Source organism: Schistocerca nitens, chromosome 7, assembly GCF_023898315.1.
Source record: "Schistocerca nitens isolate TAMUIC-IGC-003100 chromosome 7, iqSchNite1.1, whole genome shotgun sequence".
Lineage (NCBI taxonomy): Eukaryota > Metazoa > Arthropoda > Insecta > Orthoptera > Acrididae > Schistocerca > Schistocerca nitens.
In genome coordinates, this window is record NC_064620.1 from 161515345 (window position 1) to 161535461 (window position 20117).

The 20117-nt window shown below is 38.6% G+C and overlaps 1 protein-coding gene across 4 annotated transcripts in view; it reads left to right on the forward strand.

The window, feature by feature from the left end:
- LOC126195113 (uncharacterized) overlaps positions 1 to 20117 on the forward strand; it is a 209289-nt gene that overhangs the window by 178084 nt on the left and 11088 nt on the right. For all 4 annotated transcript variants that reach the window (XM_049933583.1, XM_049933586.1, XM_049933584.1 and 1 more), the window contains one exon: positions 4948 to 5079. In XM_049933583.1, the coding sequence (XP_049789540.1) occupies positions 4948 to 5079 (132 nt within the window). The remainder of the gene's footprint in view (positions 1 to 4947; positions 5080 to 20117) is intronic.

Here is a 20117-nt window from a genome sequence, read left to right on the forward strand (position 1 = left end):
AATGTGTTGCTTCCAGTTTAGCCTCTCATCAATGGACACACCTAAAAATTTTGAAAATTCTACCTTAGCTACAGACTTCTGTTCAAAGTCTATATTTATTACTGGAGTTGTGCCATTTACTGTATGGAACTGTATATAATGTGTTTTATCAAAATTTAAAGAGAGTCCGTTTGCTGAGAACCACTCAATAATTTTGTGAAAAACATCATTTACAATTACATCACTTAGTTCTTGGTTTTTGGATGTTATTACTATACTTGTATCATCAGCAAAAAGAACTAACTTTGCATCTTCATCAATGTGGAATGGTAAGTCATTAATGTATATCAAGAACAGTAAAGGACCTAAGACCGAACCCTGTGGGACCCCGTATTTGATAGCCCCCCAGTTTGAGGAATAATCTGTTGTTTTAACATTACATGAACCACTTATTTCAACTTTCTGCATTCTTCCAGTTAAGTTGTGCACTGCCCCCCTCAAACCATAATGATTTAGCTTATCTAAAAGTAAATCATGGAATTGCTTGTGTAAATCATGGCACAATCAAAGGCCTTTGAGAGATCACAAAAAATACCAATGGGTGATGTCCGGTTATTCAGAGCATTTAATATTGGATCAGTGAAAGCATATATAGCATTTTCTGTTGAAAAGCCTTTCTGAAAACCAAACTGACATTTTTTTAGTACTTTATTTTTACAAATATGGGAGGCTGCTCTTGAATACATTACTTTCTCGAAAATTTTCGATAGAGCTGTCACAAGAGGGATTGGGCGGTAGTTGTTGTTGACATCCAACATATCCCCCTTTTTATGCAATGGTTTTACAATGGCATATTTCAGTCTATCGGGGAAAACACCCTGCTCCAAAGAGCTATTACATACGTGGCTGAGAATCCTACTTATATGTGGGGAACAAGCTTTAAGTACCTTGCTGGAAATGCCATCAATTCCGTAAGAGCTTTTACTTTTCAGTGAGTTTATTATTTTACTGATTTAGAGGGAGAAGTTGGTGGAATTACAGTTGTTTCAAACTGCACAGGTATGACCTCTTCTATTAGCGTTGACTCTTCTAGTGAAGATCTAGATCCTATTTTCTCCACAACATTTAAAAAATGATTATTGAAAATATTTTCAATTTCTGATTGTTTGTTAGTACACTTGTCATTCAGTTTTATGGCACTAAAGTCTTCCTGTGCTCTTGGTTGCCCTGTTTCCCTTTCAATAATAGTCCAAATTACTTTAATTTTATTATCAGAGTTACTGATCTCAGACATGATACACATGTTTCTGGAATTTTTAATAACTTTTCTTAGTACCGCACAATAGTTTTTATAATATTGAACAATTTCAGGGTCAGTACTCCCTCTTGCTGTTAGATACAGTTCTCTTTTACGGTTGCAAGATATTCTTATTCCTTTAGCTAGCCAAGGTTTTCTATATGTTTTCTTGGAATTATGTTTAATTATTTTCTTGGGAAAACAATTTTCAAATACCCTTAAAAATTTATCGTGAAATAAGTTATATTTCAAGTTTGCATCGGGTTCCTTATACACTTCATCCCAGTCTAGCTGCTGTAGGCTTTCCCTAAAGTTTGCAATATTTATATTGTTAATTGAATGCACTGCTTTGAAATCCTGATTTGATATACTGCATGGAGCTATGTCATGTACTGTAACCAGCTGTGCACCATGATCTGAAAGACCATTCTCAACAGGATAAGCATTTATGTCCTTAAACTTATCTTGGTCTATAAAAAAGTTATCTATCAATGTACTGCTGTTCTTCGTTATCCGGGTAGGAAAATCAATGATGGAGCTCAAATTGAAAGAACTGAGTGATACTGCAAGGTCATTCTTCCTATTACACTCTTTCAGGGAATCAACATTGAAATCCCCACAAATGATAATTTGCTTCCCCCTGTCTGACAGATAGCACAACAAAGCATCCAAGTATTCTAGAAATAGCTGGAAATTCCCTGAGAGGGACCTATACACTGCTACAATTATGAAAGTGCCATCATTTAGTTTAAGTTCAGTGGCACATGTTTCCATATGTTGCTCTACACAAAATTTTTTAGTTTCTAAATTTTTTACACTGTGGAAGCTTTTGACATATATGGCAACTCCTCCTCTCATCATATTATCTCTACTTACATGTGCAGCTAATTTGTACCCATTGATGCTAACCTTTTGCATATCAGTGACAATGTGATGCTCAGACAGGCATAGTACATCTATTACATTCTCAGTTTCTATATCTTCTAAACAAAGCAGAAGCTCATCAATTTTATTCTTCAATCCCCCATCATTTTGATGAAATATACTAACATTATTTTTCACTTTACTTTTATAAGTATCTTGAACTTTTTTAACATCTTTAGTACTTGCCTGGCTGAGTTCCCCACTGGACACTGATCTTACACTAAAAAAGAGTTTCCACCATGAGATGTAGTTCCTCCCCCCTTTAAATTTCCTGCTATCAGCCCAGCCAGTTTACCCTTCCCTTTCTTGTTGACGTGTAGGCCATGTCTAGTATAGTCCCACCTACAGAGTGAATCAACATGAACCACACCAATTTGTGACCCTGCACCAGATCCAAGTAGCCGTTCCAACTCCAAATTAACTCTCCTGACAGAAGAGCTCAAATGAGGTCGGTCGTGGCGCTCCAGAACAGTCATAAACCCAACACTGGTATGACTCGATGTTGATGCAATCTTTGCCAGGTCACACTCTATGCTGTACCCCGGATCTCTGTCAATACCGTTGCCCGGCCCACCCACAATAGCCACGGTATCTTCCTTAGTAAAGCCTCTACATAGTGAACCTAAATCCTCTGTAACCTTCCCCAGTCCAGCACTAAGTTTGAAAAAATTTGTGACCTAGTATTCTGACCCTAATTCATCCTGCAGAAGTTGGCCCACACCCCTAGCATGCGAACTACCTAGCAACAAGACTTTCTTTCTCTTTGCAGACTTCCCTACATTCTTATTCAATTTGCTGCTGAAAGCTTGTTGAGCCCTGTCTACATCTACTTCTGTGAGAGGCTCATCAGTTTCTGACTGAGGCAACAGGTCAAACCTATTTTGTACATTAATAACAAAGCTGTCAGAAGAATTTCTCCCCCCCCCCCCCCTCCTTAACCTGCCCAGTTCTCACCTAGCCTCGTCTAACTCAGCCTGAAGGGCAGCAATTTTCCCCTCCTGTTCCACAATCTTTCTATCTCTACTGCATAGCCTACAGAACCACTGATGAGTCTCGCTCATTTTCCCAATTCCCACACCACTACAATCGCCCCAATGAAAAAAGTTACTACATCCATCACACCAGACCCCGGAGCTAACGATTCTACGGCACGTCAGGCACTTTACACTCATGGTACAAATGGATTTTAGTGACAGAAAGACAATTAAGTTACCGGAAAACAATGAAAATACGTGTACGAAAAATTAGGCCTACACGCGACTATGTAAACAGTGGTTCAGAAGTTTTTTACTGGAAATTACTTAAGAGATGATGATACTGTACAGATATAAAGGGGCAGCAAACGTATTTAGCACACTAAGCTATCAGTAAATGCACTTAAAATTGAGGTATGAAGTTTAATCTGAAAGCTCAAAGGTTCGGCCTGGCCACAATATGTAAACAAAATGAACTTTACATGATTACTGTGAAAATATGCGAGTAAGACAAACAGCTTTAATGGTACGCTTGAAGAGCACTATAATTAATGTAATAAATTAGTTTAAAGTGTTAAAAACAGTTTATTACTACTTAAATTACTTATCTTGTACGAGAGCTGTGACTCAAACGTCCGTATAGCAGGCACAGGGCATTTGGTCACAGAGAGAAGTCTTCCACTTACAGGTATGCAAATGCTGGTAATCCTCAAGTGAGGAGAAACATGTCAGATTATGCTCAGTAGCATCCGGTTTTAGAAGTGCCAAAAGTGCCTCAGCTTTCACCTCAGGGAAATAGCCTGAAATATGGCAGCTGTAGCCAATATGGCTTACAGCTATTTCTAGACAGTGACCAGTTTCCCTAGTTTCTTTTCACTCAACTAGCTTATTGCCTAACCATTCTTTATTATGCAGAATTGTATAAAAACACAAAAGAATATGCTAACCCAAGAAGTCAGAGCGTAACTGATGGGACTCCAACAACAAGAGCTACAGTCTCATTATTGTTGCACTGTTATCTGTGTGACACTACACTACTAAAATTAAACACCAACAAAGAGAAAAAGCAAGTAAATAAAAATTAGGTCTAGTAACTTTCAGATAATAGTAACAGTGATAAATGTGAATACTTCCACAAGAGACAAAATTACACACCGAGCGAGGTGGCGCAGTGGTTAGCACACTGGACTCGCATTCGGGAGGACGACGGTTCAATCCCGTCTCCGGCCATCCTGATTTAGGTTTTCCGTGATTTCCCTAAATCGTTTCAGGCAAATGCCGGGATGGTTCCTTTGGAAGGGCACGACCAATTTCCTTCCCAATCCTTCCCTAACCCGAGCTTGCGCTCCGTCTCTAATGACCTCGTTGTCGACGGGACGTTAAAACACTAACCACCACCACCACCACAAAATTACAAGCTGTTATATAACCACTAAGTACCGACAGTACTGCCCTGAACACAGCCAGACAACCAAATGTGCTCTCCTTTCCCTGTCATATGTCATTTGTTGTTCTCTCTCCAGTATTTAGAATAAAATATGTCAATGAGTTTTTAACAAAATCATGAAGGATGGACAAATTAACAACCTGGGATTTAAAATCTAAAATGTGAACTATGAAATTATTGTTATAAAATACCAAACCTTTATTCTAAATTCTAGATTTTTTGCGACCTTTCAGTGCGTGTAAGTCTGTAACCTCATCTTTAAGTAAGACTAATTTAGTTGTTAGTTTTGTGGTAAAAATAAATGATTTACAATTTCTCTCCCTTAGATGAAAAAGAACAAACAGTCGATGGTATTATCAATCCAGAGAATAGTGAACCAGGAGGAAATATACAGAAAGACCAAGGAAATATGAGAAACTGTGAATCTGATCAAACTCCATCAGAACTAATTAAATCAGGTAGGTCAAGGAACATTTCATGTAATTGTGTACTACTTACATCTTGTACTACAGTTTGGAAACGTATCATTTGTAGTTATAGGTGTCTGCAGTTGCTTCTTATGTTAGTACATTTTAGTTTCTGCATAGTTTGAACAATAGTGTAGTAAAGAAATAACAAGGAGCTACTTCCTATTTTTGACTCTGTACACTGACTCATAATTATTGTGCCTGTATACAACTTGACTCGAATTGTATATTTCACAAAACATATTTGTTCTTATACTTGCAACTTCCTTCACTGTTCTGTGCATGTTGATTTTGTACTGGATGTAATTCTCTCCTGGAGAGCTGTGGCTGTCTGAAGTTTTGATTTGTAAGTTACTTTGTTTGTAAATCTATGTTTCCTGTATTCCCATTTCTTTCAGATCCCATAACACCTGTTGGATCCTGTGTTCTTTGGTCCTCTTAATTACAAGAAAGTATATTATCTGGCATGTTAACCTCTTCTCTTGACAGTGCCTGACATTATCTTTATGTTAGTAAACAATTCCTGGTTCATTCACCTTCTTTATTGACAGTCTCCTGTTTTTTTGAAGGCATTCTGAGAATCCTCTGTTTCACAAGGTCTAGCCTCTTAGGTAACCTGATTGCCAGAAGTTTTAAACTTTCTGCTGTGTATAAGGCTTCAGGGCTGATCACTGTCTGGTAATGACTCATATTTATGTTGGTCAAAAGATTCTTCTTATTGTGGATGTTCATAGAGTGCATGCTAACTTCATCTTATTTATATGTGCAAGTATTTGAGTCTCTCTGCCTTCTTAATTTTCCCACATTCTCTTGTCATCCAACTTGAATCTGTTTTGATATTTGTCCATATACTGTGACGTCTTGATGGAGATATGTATGTTATTTTAGTGGCTTGCCTCTGTAGTTGCATGGTTTGGTTAGTCGCCTCTTCTAATGATTCTGGTAATATCACAATATTGTCTCCAGTTTCCAGACAAATTGCCAATATTCTTTTTTTTCCCCACCAAGTCCAGTCATATTCCACTCACTCCTTACATTACTTGTCACCATTACCTGACCATTTGATGAAGGACGCAGTTACAGAACAAAGCAGATTCCCTGACTGACTCCATTTAAATTGTAAAGGACACTGAAAGCTATCCTCTGAACTTGACTTTGGATGTCATATTGCTTAAGGTCTGTGTAAACAATCCACTGGATTTTCTATCCAAACTCATCTCCTCCAAAATTTGGAACAGTATTGGACTACATTCAGATTCACCGGTCTGTGAGTATCATTCAGAATTCTTGTTTCTTTGTTTTTGATACACAATAACCAATTTCATATTCAGGATTTTCATCTCACATACTCGCGCCCTTCTGAAGCCTCCTCAGTACTCACCAGTTTGTGGATTACTCACAACTCACAAAGAATGCTATGCTGATGCCGGCACAAGCATTTTGCTACTTTTCAGAGCCCATTGTTGAACATGGGGCTCTGTTGTAGGATGGTGCACGCAGGAAAGAAGTAGATACCCATATAGCATGGAACAATAGAAATTTATTTCTATAAGAAAGCAGCAAGAAAACATGAACAAGGGAATACCAATTCTCTATGAAAGAACACAAGAGATTGGCCTTATCTAATAAGAATAATTATTAAGCATTGAGTATAGTTCTACAAAGTGTGAGAGAAAGCACATAGTCTGTCACCATAGGTAACTCTGCAAGGTGAGAATCAGTCATGCTCACCATTTTCGCAATCAGTGATGCACTGGCATTGTCTTGGTCTGGGAGCACTGCATCATAGACTTGTCATTTACTTGGAATCAAACTCAGCATTTGACTGCAGGCAGCAATCCTATGAAGGCTGTGTAGTGTATGGATACCATGAAGTGGGTGGCATCACATGATTTGGCAGATATGAAATTGTGCCGGCTATGTCCAATGATCATGGTGCCCTCCTTACTGCATTGCATTGATGTCAGGCAGCATCGGCTGTAGGCGTCTGGCGAGAGAGCAACTGCACAGGGAAAAGTTGTGTGGTGGGTCTGCTGAGTCATCAGGTACCAGTTGTACATGGCAGGTTCTGTGGAAAGTAACGCCTATGTGTTCCTATGTTTACTCAGTAATATTATCAGTTATGGTTGCTGTGGACTTGATAATTGAAATTAGACCATCAGTCAGTGGGAATGTGTCACTTGGTCAGATGGACCACATGTCCTATCATATCATGTCGATGGTTATGTCTAGATATGCCATCATCCTGGGAATGTCAGCTCAAAATGTGTCATGGACATAGGCAAGTGGAGGCACTATAGCATAACATGGCAATTCCACCTGGCTTCTGTGGCACCTGTAATAATGGTCAACAGCACCATGATAGGTGTCATCTACATGAAAATTATTGTAGCCTCGATTATAAAAAATACATGTGGGTACATCAATAAATGAATCAGAATATTGTACAGTCTTCAGTGTTTTATGTTAAAACAACTTGAACTGGTACTCACAAGTTTCAGGTTTCCTTAAAAGGGTAAGCTATGCAATTTTTGCATTATGGATAACATAACATTTTTAGATGAAAATTTAAGAAGTTACGTAGATTTTCTATATTCATTCACTAATGTGTTGTGTTATTGTGTTCTTGATAACTCATCATTGAGGAAAGAAGTGTTTGTTGCAAAGGATCTGTAATAAGGATAGTGTATGGTGTCCACTCTAGTGGCTCTTGTAGACAGCTCTTATAAAGTTCATCATACTAACAACAGCCTCACAGCAGATTTACTCCTCTATGAAATTTATTGTCAACAAACATCACAGTTAAAAAATGACAGTAACGTACATAAGTACAATTCTAGAAAGAGGAACCAATAACACTATCCATTACTCAGGCTTAGTGTGACACAGAAGTGTGTGGTATTCAGCTATAAAATCTTTGACCACCTACCCACTGATGAGACAAATGTAATAGATAACCAAAGTAACTTTAAACAAAAACTATTATTTTATCTTCTTTACAGCTGCCTCTGTGGAGTATCGTTTACTATATTTTTCAAATAAAATGTGTATTGTAATTGTGAAACTGGCTCATTTCACATTGGGCCTGAGAGAACACAGTTATGGTCCATGAAACATGCAAATAATTTAACTAATACGAACTTCAGTGCCAGTCTGCTCACTAAGTAACTGTATGTATCACTTTCATTTGTTTATTGACTTCACGTAAGAACAAAACCTCTTAGGATTCTGCTCATATCAGTTAACAAAACATTATTAACAGAATCATTAGGCTCTTCTTACATTTCTCTGTTAAGATCATTTTGCTTTCGCTCAGCTTCTGTGTGTTGACAGGGCTTTGACTTCAGTTAAACTTGTGATGAAGTTCAACTTGCTTTTGTGGCAGCATTTAATATGGCTACTGAGCCATGTAGGATCCTTCTAATCCCTCACAAGTTGCTCTGCACACAAGTGCCTACAATGCATTGTGCAATGCTGTTAAGTTTTGTCCACTACCCCTTTATTCCAAGAGCTGAATGTTTCTTATCACTGATGACAAAAAGATCCTACCTTTCTAAACATTCATTTTTACCTCTGTAACAGACATAAGTTGTATGGTTACTGTAACAAAAATTCTGGTCTGATAGTTACCAGGAATTCTAAGAAACTGCTCTAATTAACTACTCAAAGTTATTTTCAGAAAAGACATTAAAAACAATCTCAATCAAATCACTATCCCTGGCAACCATTTCAGTTACGCCAGTGTCCCATAGCTGAAAAAAATGAAATCTCGCTCTACATATGTCACAAAAGCTTACCAAAAAATTTAACAAAGTATACTTCAGTTTCTGTTAAACATTCTGCCACTATAGCTCTTGAGCCGAGTGGTGTATAAAAGAACCCAATTACCATTTATGATGCTGCTTTGATGCTCACCTTCACATAAATTGTTTCACATTCAGAATCTGTGATAATCTTACTAGATATCACATTTTCTATTGCAATAAATATGCCACTATCATTGACATCTAGCCTGTCACCAATCTGAATTTAAGATATCACTGCTGATCACTTCAATTTCACCAAATTTTCATTTCAGTGCCCTATTTGGGTTTCATTACTGTTAATGGATTATAATTCTGAATCTTATCATAGATGTTTCTGCAGTCAAATATTACCAAATTAACATAGTCTCTTTCTCATCTGCAAGGATGAATGCTGATCTTCACATTTAACGTGGGTAGTCCACTCCTTTCTCCAATTACAGCATATAATTAATCACCAAGCATAGGAACTAGTTGCTTTCTCTGTGGTATATGGCTGACCTTTTGAGGTGGTAGGGGCAAGAGGAAGGGGAGGGTGAGCTCTGCAGTTGGTTCTACCAAATACTGAACACCAAGAAATCCACATCAGAGATAACCAAAAAATTGTTCGTGCTTGTGCTTTATACCTTCCACATGGCTCCAAACCAGAGGACTGTGACTGGTTCTGGTAGGAAGTCAGAAACTGTGAACCTGGTGCGCACCCTGTGTGTAAGGATATCTATATTCATTAATACAGGAACTTTACTATGTGCCTAACTTTGGTGTTCCCAATATCCATCTGTGTTTCTCCAGACTTTCTAGAAGAATCCTGTGCTGGCTTGAATGTACTGTTGTAAATCGAGCATGTCTATTGCTAAGGTATAAGGGGACAGCCATGCAGCCCCAGTACCCTCATTTGTCTTCTTTCCACCTAGAGAGATACAGAACTGCAGGCTCTGCCATTCACCTTCAGGTGAAGATAAACAGCCAGATTATGCTCAGTAACATCAGTGTTTGTAGGGTTTTTAGAAGCACCAGAGGTGCCACAGATTTCACCCCAAATGTTGCTTGAAGACTGTCAGCTGTGACCAACATATCCTCAAGGTGTTTTGAGTGACCAACTTCCCTTGCTTCTACATGTGACTAGTAGACTGCCTATCCATTTATTACTGTACAGAACTGTATAACAACACAAAAGGATATGTTGATCCAAGCAGTCATAGCCTAACTGACTGTACTACTACGACAAGAGCTAAAGCTACTTAAGTGGTGTAATGTTAGGCTTGTAAAATTAACATCCGTGCCTCAGTGGATACACAGTTTCCCATCAGATCACCGAAGTTGATCACTATTGAGCATTGCCAATACTTGGATGGGTGATGTCCAAGTATGCCGCATGCATTTAGCATTTTTCCCTTTGCCTTTATGGCAGAGGGGGTCAGCAGGGTTGGTGGCATAAAGTTCCTGATCACCAATCTTTGCGCCAATGTCCTGGATTAAATTCCAGACCTATTCACAGAGTCTCACGAAGTTAGGGCATGCGGCACTGTTGATGGTGATCTGCCGTCAGATGCGGATATTAAGCTCATGGATGTCCTCAGTGCTATTCAAGAGGAGTAGGCTATGTGCTGGCACCAGGTTCACCCTCTCCTTCTCTCACATCTATTTATTCATCAACAACTTCAACTTTGTCCCCTTCAAAGTAATGCCCCTCAGATATAATACACTTATGCCAGCACTTTTTCTAGTCTTGGAATCACTGCTGGAACTAACTTTTTGTTATGGTGTTCAACTCCTTCAACAATTCTGTTTTTATCTCATCAGTGGTGACAAAACGATCTCCTTTCATGGTTCTCTTCAGCCTCAGGAATAGCCCAGCAAATACAGTGGCTGAGGCAACATAATGGTTTTGCATTGAGGTGTGAGGGGGAGCATTATGATGATGCAATTTCCATGAGTGGTTTTGCCACAATTCTGGTTGTTTCCTTCAGGTCACTTAATTCAAATGACACATAAGTTCCAGGTAATATTCCTTATTGACCATAAGACCATAATGCAGGAACTCATGATGCACTAGTCCATTGTAATCAAAGAAAACAGTGAGAAGAACCTTCACATGTGATCGAACTTGACAAATTGTTTTTGGTCTTGGCTTATAACCTTCTTTAAAAGTTCTGGATTGTTGTCAACTTCATTCATCAATTTCTGTGCAAAATTGTTTTTGGTCAAAATTCAACACTTTCGAAACGGACTTTACTGCTACATGTTTCATGCCCAAAACATCTAAAACAAATTGCTTGGCATGAGCCAAACGACATGCCAACACCATCAGCAACCTCTCTGATAGTGATTCGGCAGTTTTCCAGAACCATTTTCTTTATTTCTTCTATTTTGTCTATAATTAATGTGCTAGGGCATCTAGGGCAGTTTTCATCTTCAACATCTTCTCGGCCCTATTCGAAACATTTATACCACTCATAAACTCTTGTCTTACCCATAGTAGATTTGCCAAAAGCGACAGTCAATATTTTGAATGTGATGTTGCAACCTATTCTATTTTTCAAGTAAAATTTAATGCAAATTTTTTTGATCTATCTTTTACGAAAGTAAAAATTTTCTGTGTGTTCAAAAACATATACATTATTTTCAACTGTCAACAAACACTAAATATTAAAAACACCTGAAAATTCAAACACAAATAAAGAATATGTGTACCAACAAGATTTGAAACTCACATTAATCATGTACACTTAAGAGTCACACTTAAACAACACAAAATGCTCACACACTGGTGTGGAGGATAGAAAGCACCTTTCCAATCCAAGCAATTGAACCTGCCCATTAGGGTCTCCCAGCCAATAATGCCCTATGGCTTTACTATTTCTAAAATTAGTGGTGAACAAAGAGTAAAAACAAGAAAACTGAAGTGATTTGTAGTGTCTTGTAGATAACAGTAACAGTGAGATCTTTGAACATCTTTTCAAAAAATAATAGGGTTCTGTTGTATAAGCTATAAGCACCGACACTATGTCACTGCATACAGACAAACCTCTTTTGTGTCAATGCCCTTCTTTTATCGCTCCAATATTTAGTGTAAGAGAGCTAATAGTTTTGAAAATGCAAAGAATGCCACTATTATTTAGTGTTTATCAAAGAGATGAGGAATAAACATATTAACAATGTTGCATTTTAAATCTAAAATCTAAACTCAGAAATTATATTTCCAAAATATCAAATCTCTAAAATGTTTGTGACAATTGCAGTAGAAATGCACAATGAAACTCAAAGAAAGGCTAATTTAGTTTTATGGTAAAAAGACCTGATTTACAATTTCTCTCTCTCAGATGAGGAAGAACTTACAGAAAGTACAAGGAAATACAAGAAATTGTGACTCTGATCACTCCCCCTCAGAACTAATTAAATCAGGCAGTTCTCTCTCTCAGATGAGGAAGAACTTACAGAAAGTACAAGGAAATACAAGAAATTGTGACTCTGATCACTCCCCCTCAGAACTAATTAAATCAGGCAGTTCTCTCTCTCAGATGAGGAAGAACTTACAGAAAGTACAAGGAAATACAAGAAATTGTGACTCTGATCACTCCCCCTCAGAACTAATTAAATCAGGCAGGTACAGAACATTTCATGTCATTGAGTACTACTTATGTCTTCTGTTATCGAGTGGGAATCTTATCGTTTCCTTGCTCTTTTAAGTGTTGTATTTGTATTATAAGCATCTACAGGCGCTTCTTGTGTTACCACATTTTAGTTCTTGCTTCACATGAACAACAGCACAAATATAAAATAGAGATTTCCCCCAACATTTTTGCCACTATACCTGAATTGAAAATTATTGTGCCTTAACACAACTTCATCTATCTAAATATTTCATGAAAGGCATTCATTCATGGTAATATGAAGAGCTAACTGACCTTATTTCAATGACCATACTCTTAACTACTACTTCTTCTTCTTCTTCTTCTTCTTCTTCTTCTTCTTCATTAGGATCCTTCAGGATCACATGTGGCTTGTTTTGCATGTCTTCTTTCTTCCCAATACCTCTTCATCCTCTCGCTTCATCTGTTTCTTTCTTCTTCTGTTAAGACAACTTTGATTTTGGTGTCCAGCCACTTGTGACCATCCACCAATCATTTATACTTCTCCCTGTCCTCTGCTACTGCCTGCAGATTCCTTTCTTTTATTCCTCCAGCCTTCCAGTCATCTCTGACTTCCTTCACCCAGTTGTTTCCCATATGACAAGTTGCATTCCATATCATTGTAGTTGACCTCTCCTTATCCAACCTCATGATGTGCCCAACAAATCGTAACCTCCTCTTCCGTATCTCACTCGATATAGGTTCAGTATTTTCATATAGTTCCTGTTGTGTTATGTGTATCCAGATATCCCCATGTATTTTGGTGCTGCATATGTCTCTCAAAATTTTCCGCTCCTTCTCCAACTGTATACAAGCTCTGTTGCCAAGTGTGATCATTTCTGATGCATACAGAGCAGCATTTCTTACAGTTTCTATGTAATGTCGCAATTTGGCATTCCATGACAGATTTTTCTTGCCATATGTTGTTTTCACTGAATACCAAAGCTTCTGCAAAAACTGTGCCCTGTCTACTGCCCTACTGTTGCTCTGTATGCCACCAGTTACCTTCTCCCCCAAATAATGAAAACTGTTGACTTTCTCAACCACTTGGCCCTGTATCTTGCAGCCAGACTCAGTGTTCAATGTCTTGGTCTTCTTATATGCAATCTTCAGTCCAACCTTTTCCGCTGTTTTTGCTAAATTTTTTAGTGCTGTCTTTACCTCTTTTTCTGTCTCATTCCAGAGTGCCACATCATCTGCGAATGCCAGGCAGTCCACTGTTGCATTATGTTTGACCTTGTACTTTATTTGCACACCTTTGATCTTCATTTTACTATTTAGTTGTCTCCTCTGTCTCACTACTTCGTCCAAAACCATGTTAAATAAAATTGGTGACAGTCCATCCTCTTGCTGGACTCCTGTTTTTATTTTGAAGCTGTCTGATGTGTACTGCGATGCCTGATCCTGTCAGTAATGTCGCTTAACATTTACTTTATTATTGTGTGTGTTGTAGCATCCATCTTCTAACACATCAAACAGCGTACATCTGTCAATTGAATCGTAAGCCTTTTGGAAGTCCACAAATGTCACTATTATCTTTTTTCCTTTCATGTGTCCATGTTCTCCTATCGTTTTTATTCCAAATATCTGTTCTGTACAGTTCCACCCTTTTTTAAAGCCACACTGGTACTCTCCTACTGTTGGCCCCAGTTGTTCTTCAACTCTGCTCGGCAAGATTCTCAACAAAACCTTGTACCCTATGTTTAAGAAAGAGGTGCCCCTGTAGTTATCCAGTACTTTCTTGTCCCCTTTCTTGTATAGTAGTATTATAATGGCTTCTTTCCAGTCTATGGGTATTTTCTTATTTCTCCAGATATCCATTATTATATTGTACTTAACTTAATTATGTATTTTGCTTTAAACTTCAGAGAATTGGTCTGCTTTGCTGTGTGATTTCAGAGGTTTTCTCAACATAACTGATTAGTTGCATGTTTACAGGTATGCAGCTGTGTTGACAATTACATTTTGTGTAATGGAATCATCAGCATAGCTGGAAACATAGAAACACACCTGTGATTATGTTTCTGCAATAATGAACATTAATCATTATTCACAGCTGATGTATCTTGACAGAGTAGCATCTTGTGAGTACGTCATTGAAGCACTTGAAATATCAGAGGTCAACTGACACCCATAAAACTTTGCAGAGCTCTAGTAATTAATTGGTGGTGGATGGGTAGGAGTTGGAAAGAAGGGCACTGTTGTGTGGTTTCCTCAAACAACTTTTACACATTTATGTGTCATTTAAGCACATATACCCAAAAGCCGAATCATACTGGCAACAGCTAATAACCATCATGATGATTTTGTACATCAGCAGAAGGTGTATCTGCAGAACTATGAATGATGATAACTGTGTGATATTTTTCTGAAATGTACAGTCATCATGTGAATGTTGGTGCTCAAGTCATGTCATGTCATGAAGGTAATGGTTTATAAAAGTCTTGTTAAGGACGTCCCACACAAAACTGGGATGCATCATGCCTGAGATTCAAGTAACAATGAACTAACATTATAAATGCTGGAATTGTGGCCATGGGCATCTAAGCATTGCTTACATCATGTAATGTCATTACCAGCAACAGGCTGTAATTCTGCAGGCGTGATGATGTTGATTTCCCTGGTGATGTTCCATTTAAGATTGTATATTTTGTGAGAATTGTGAGCATGCACTTTGCTTTTTAATATGCCTCATAAATAAAGGTTATGCATTGTTAATTCTGGGAATCCTGGGGGGGGGGGGGGGGGGGGGGGCGGCGGCACAGGCCTGTACTGACAAGTCTGTCTCCAGGAACATGTTGCTGAGGTGGGCCGTCCTTTGGTTGGATGTATGAGCAGTTGCTTCATATTGTTGGAATATCCTACACAACTTCTCTGAATCTGTTAATTGTGCAAAGAAAGAATCAATGTGCTATAGATATCTGGCATTGTTTAAGGTGTAACTGAAAAATATGGAGCCAATAATGCGCATGCCAGGCAACACACACCAAACATCTATCTCCCCTGAGTAGAGTGGTTCTCCAAGCAGAATATGAGGGTTGTCCTCCAACTATTATCTGCAGTTCTGGGAGTTTACATAACCTGACAAATGAAACCAGGCTTCATCTGGCATGAAGTAAAGAAAGGGGTCCAAGTAACTTTTAGCAATTGATGTTAAAAGCCAGTTTCAGTAATGAACTCTCCTTTTTTTCCTGATCCTCACTCAGCCCCCCCCCCCCCCACACACACACAATAGGCTTTTAATTTCGTATCTTTAGTATATGTTGTAAAAGATACACCAATCTGCTGTGAAATAACTCCTTACCGAGTTGTGGAACTTATCGTAATGTTCGTGCAAATTCTGTCTGTACTTTCAGGGGTCCTCACTGTCAGTCATCTGTTCCTCTGCACATTCTGAATGAAACCTACAGCACCTCCCTTTCTTGTACAGATCTTGAATAGAGCTGGTTGTGGGGAGTTTCCTACTAGGATACTTCACTTGAAACGTTTCATTACATTTCTTGATGGAGCCTGCCTTTATGTAACAATCCACCATATCAATTAGCTGTTCTAATGCGAGCTGCCCCATTTCTGTAACAACTCAACAATAAAGACTCCTCACAACAACTGATACATCAACACAAAGCTGCACTTACCTTTCTGATAAAATGCCATGTAGCCGACCTTCAAGACAACTTTGCCACTTTACAAGCAGTTCAACTAGAGCTGATTAACCAATTCATGAGTTGTGCCTATTTTAAGTGGGACAACTTGTATAACACACTCAGTAATGTGGTGCATTAGGCAGAGGATGGCAGTTCAATTCTTCATCTGACCATCCACATTTAGATGTCTGTTGTTTCCATAAATCACTTAAGGGAAAAATATCTGGGCGGTTTCTTTGAAAGCACATTAGCTGATCTCCTTGTCATTCTTTGCCCATCTAAGTTTCTGCTCCATCTGCAATAATTTTGCTGTCAATGGGATATTAATGCTAAACTTTTTTAATCTTTCTTTTCTTGCAGAACAACTTGGGATGTGAGAAACCTCATGAATATTCATTTATTAAAACTAAGTTGTTATTTTCTCACCCATATTTTTCACCATTTTGCCACTGGCTCACTATAAGATGAAGGAAGAACGAGTATTCATATCTCAGTGTAAGGGAACAGTGTTTTCCATTCTATACTAAAGCGTCTGATTACTGGAACTGTGTTTTCCATTCTGTACTACAACACGTGTTACTTTCTGTAAGGAATAAAACTCCTTTTCTTTTAACCACAATTTAAACACATGACAGGTTGATCTACATCTACTTTTATACTCCAGAGGCTGCTATAAGGTGTGTGGTAGAGTGTACTGTGTGTACTACTCCCCCCCCCCCCCCCCTTTCCATGCTGCCGTTTCCGTGTTCCATTTGTGAAAAGCGCAGGAAAAATGATTGATGGTAAGTCTCCATGCCAGTTCGAGTCTCTCTTATTCTACCTTCATGATGTATTCACAATTTTATTAGCTATACAGTATGCCTGAAGTTACCTTTATGTCTGAAGATATCCCTCTAATAAGAATGACATGCTGTAGTCTGTTTGCTAGGAACTCTTCAGTCCAATTGCAAAGATGGCCTGATATTCTGTATGGTCATATTTTGTTTAGATGACAATGTGGAACTATATCAAATGCAATCAAGAAATTGGGGAACACTGCATCAACCTGGGCCCTACTGTATGCTGCCTTTGTGTCTCATGGATGAACAGAGCAAGCTTGTCATTGGAATCTATGTTGATTCCTACAGAAGACATTTTTGGTCTCCAGTCACCAAAATTTCTTGAGAGAACACATATGAGGTCTGTTCAAAAAATTCGGGAACATTCATAATTTTGCGCCAGTGGTATATTGGAGCAAAATGCAGTATTCATAGCTGCACATGCCTATGTTTAAAGTATAACAGCTGGAAGTTTCATTGTCATATGTCACAATATTATGAAAAGGAAACTGCCACTCACCATCTAGCGGAGATGCTGAGTTGCAGATGTTGTTGTTGTGGTCTTCAGTCCTGAGACTGGTTTGATACAGCTCTCCATGCTACTCTATCATGTGCAAGCTTCTTCATCTCCCAGTACCTACTGCAACCTACATCCTTCTGAATCTGCTTAGTGTATTCATCTCTTGGTCTCCCCCTACGATTTTTACCCTCCACGCTGCCCTCCAATACTAAATTGGGGATCCCTTGATGCCTCAGAACATGTCCTACCAACCGATCCCTTCTTCTGGTCAAATTGTGCCACAAACTCCTCTTCTCCCCAATCCTATTCAGTACCTCCTCATTAGTTATGTGATCTACCCATCTAATCTTCAGCATTCTTCTGTAGCACCACATTTCGAAAGCTTCTATTCTCTTCTTGTCCAAAGTATTTACCGTCCATGTTTCACTTCCATACATGGCTACACTCCATACAAATACTTTCAGAAATGACTTCCTGACACTTAAATCTATACTCGATGTTAACAAATTTCTCTTCTTCAGAAACGCTTGCCTTGCCATTGCCAGTCTACATTTTATATCCTCTCTACTTCGACCATCATCAGTTATTTTGCTCCCCAAATAGCAAAACTCCTTTACTACTTTAAGTGTCTCATTTCCTAATCTAATACCCTCAACATCACCCGACCTAATTCGACTACATTCCATTATCCTCGTTTTGCTTTTGTTGATGTTCATCTTATATCCTCCCTTCAAGACACCATCCATTCCGTTCAACTGCTCTTCCAAATCCTTTGCTGTCTCTGACAGAATTACAATGTCATCGGCGAACCTCAAAGTTTTTATTTCTTCTCCATTGATTTTAATACCTACTCCGAATTTTTCTTTTGTTTCCTTTACTGCTTGCTCAATATATAGATTGAATAACATCGGGGAGAGGCTACAACCCTGTCTTACTCCCTTCCCAACCACTGCTTCCCTTTCATGTCCCTCGACTCTTATAACTGCCATCTGGTTTCTGTACAAATTGTAAATAGCCTTTCGCTCCCTGTATTTTACCCCTGCCACCATTAGAATTTGAAAGAGAGTATTCCAGTCAACATTGTCAAAAGCTTTCTCTAAGTCTACAAATGCTAGAAACGTAGGTTTGCCTTTCCTTAATCTTTCTTCTAAGATAAGTCGTAAGGTCAGTATTGCCTCACGTGTTCCAGTGTTTCTATGGAATCCAAACTGATCTTCCCCGAGGTCGGCTTCTACTAGTTTTTCCATTCGTCTGTAAAGAATTCGTGTTAGTATTTTGCAGCTGTGGCTTATTAAAGTGATTGTTCGGTAATTCTCACATCTGTCAACACCTGCTTTCTTTGTTATTGGAATTGTTATATTCTTCTTGAAGTCTGAGGATATTTCGCCTGTTTCATACATCTTGCTCACCAGCTGGTAGAGTTTTGTCAGGACTGGCTCTCCCAAGGCCGTCAGTAGTTCCAATGGAATGATGTCTACTCCGGGGGCCTTGTTTCGACTCAGGTCTTTCAGTGCTCTGTCAAACTCTTCACGCAGTATCGTATCTCCCATTTCATCTTCATCTACATCCTCTTCCATTTCCATAATATTGTCCTCAAGTACATCGCCCTTGTATAGACCCTCTATATACTCCTTCCACCTTTCTGCCTTCCCTTCTTTGCTTAGAACTGGGTTTCCATCTGAGCTCTTGATGTTCATACAAGTGGTTCTCTTCTCTCCAAAGGTCTCTTTAATTTTCCTGTAGGCAGTATCTATCTTACCCCTAGTGAGATAAGCCTCTACATCCTTACATTTGTCCTCTAGCCATCCCTGCTTAGCCATTTTGCACTTCCTGTCGATCTCATTTTTGAGACGTTTGTATTCCTTTTTGCCTGCTTCATTTACTGCATTTTTATATTTTCTCCTTTCATCAATTAAATTCAATATTTCTTCTGTTACCCAAGGATTTCTACTAGCCCTCGTCTTTTTACCTACTTGATCCTCTGCTGCCTTCACTACTTCATCCCTCAAAGCTACCCATTCTTCTTCTACTGTATTTCTTTCCCCCATTCCTGTCAATTGTTCCCCTATGCTCTGCCTGAAACTCTGAACAACCTCTGGTTCTTTCAGTTTATCCAGGTCCCATCTCCTTAAATTCCCACCTTTTTCCAGTTTCTTCAGTTTTAATCTACAGGTCATAACCAATAGATTGTGGTCAGAGTCCACATCTGCCCCTGGAAATGTCTTACAATTTAAAACCTGGTTCCTAAATCTCTGTCTTACCATTATATAATCTATCTGATACCTTTTAGTATCTCCAGGGTTCTTCCATGTATACAACCTTCTATCATGATTCTTAAACCAAGTGTTAGCTATGATTAAATTGTGCTCTGTGCAAAATTCTACCAGGCGGCTTCCTCTTTCATTTCTTAGCCCCAGTCCATATTCACCTACTACGGTTCCTTCTCTACCTTTTCCTACACTCGAATTCCAGTCACCCATGACTATTAAATTTTCGTCTCCCTTCACTATCTGAATAATTTCTTTTATTTCATCATACATTTCTTCAATTTCTTCGTCATCTGCAGAGCTAGTTGGCATATAAACTTGTACTACTGTAGTAGGTGTGGGCTT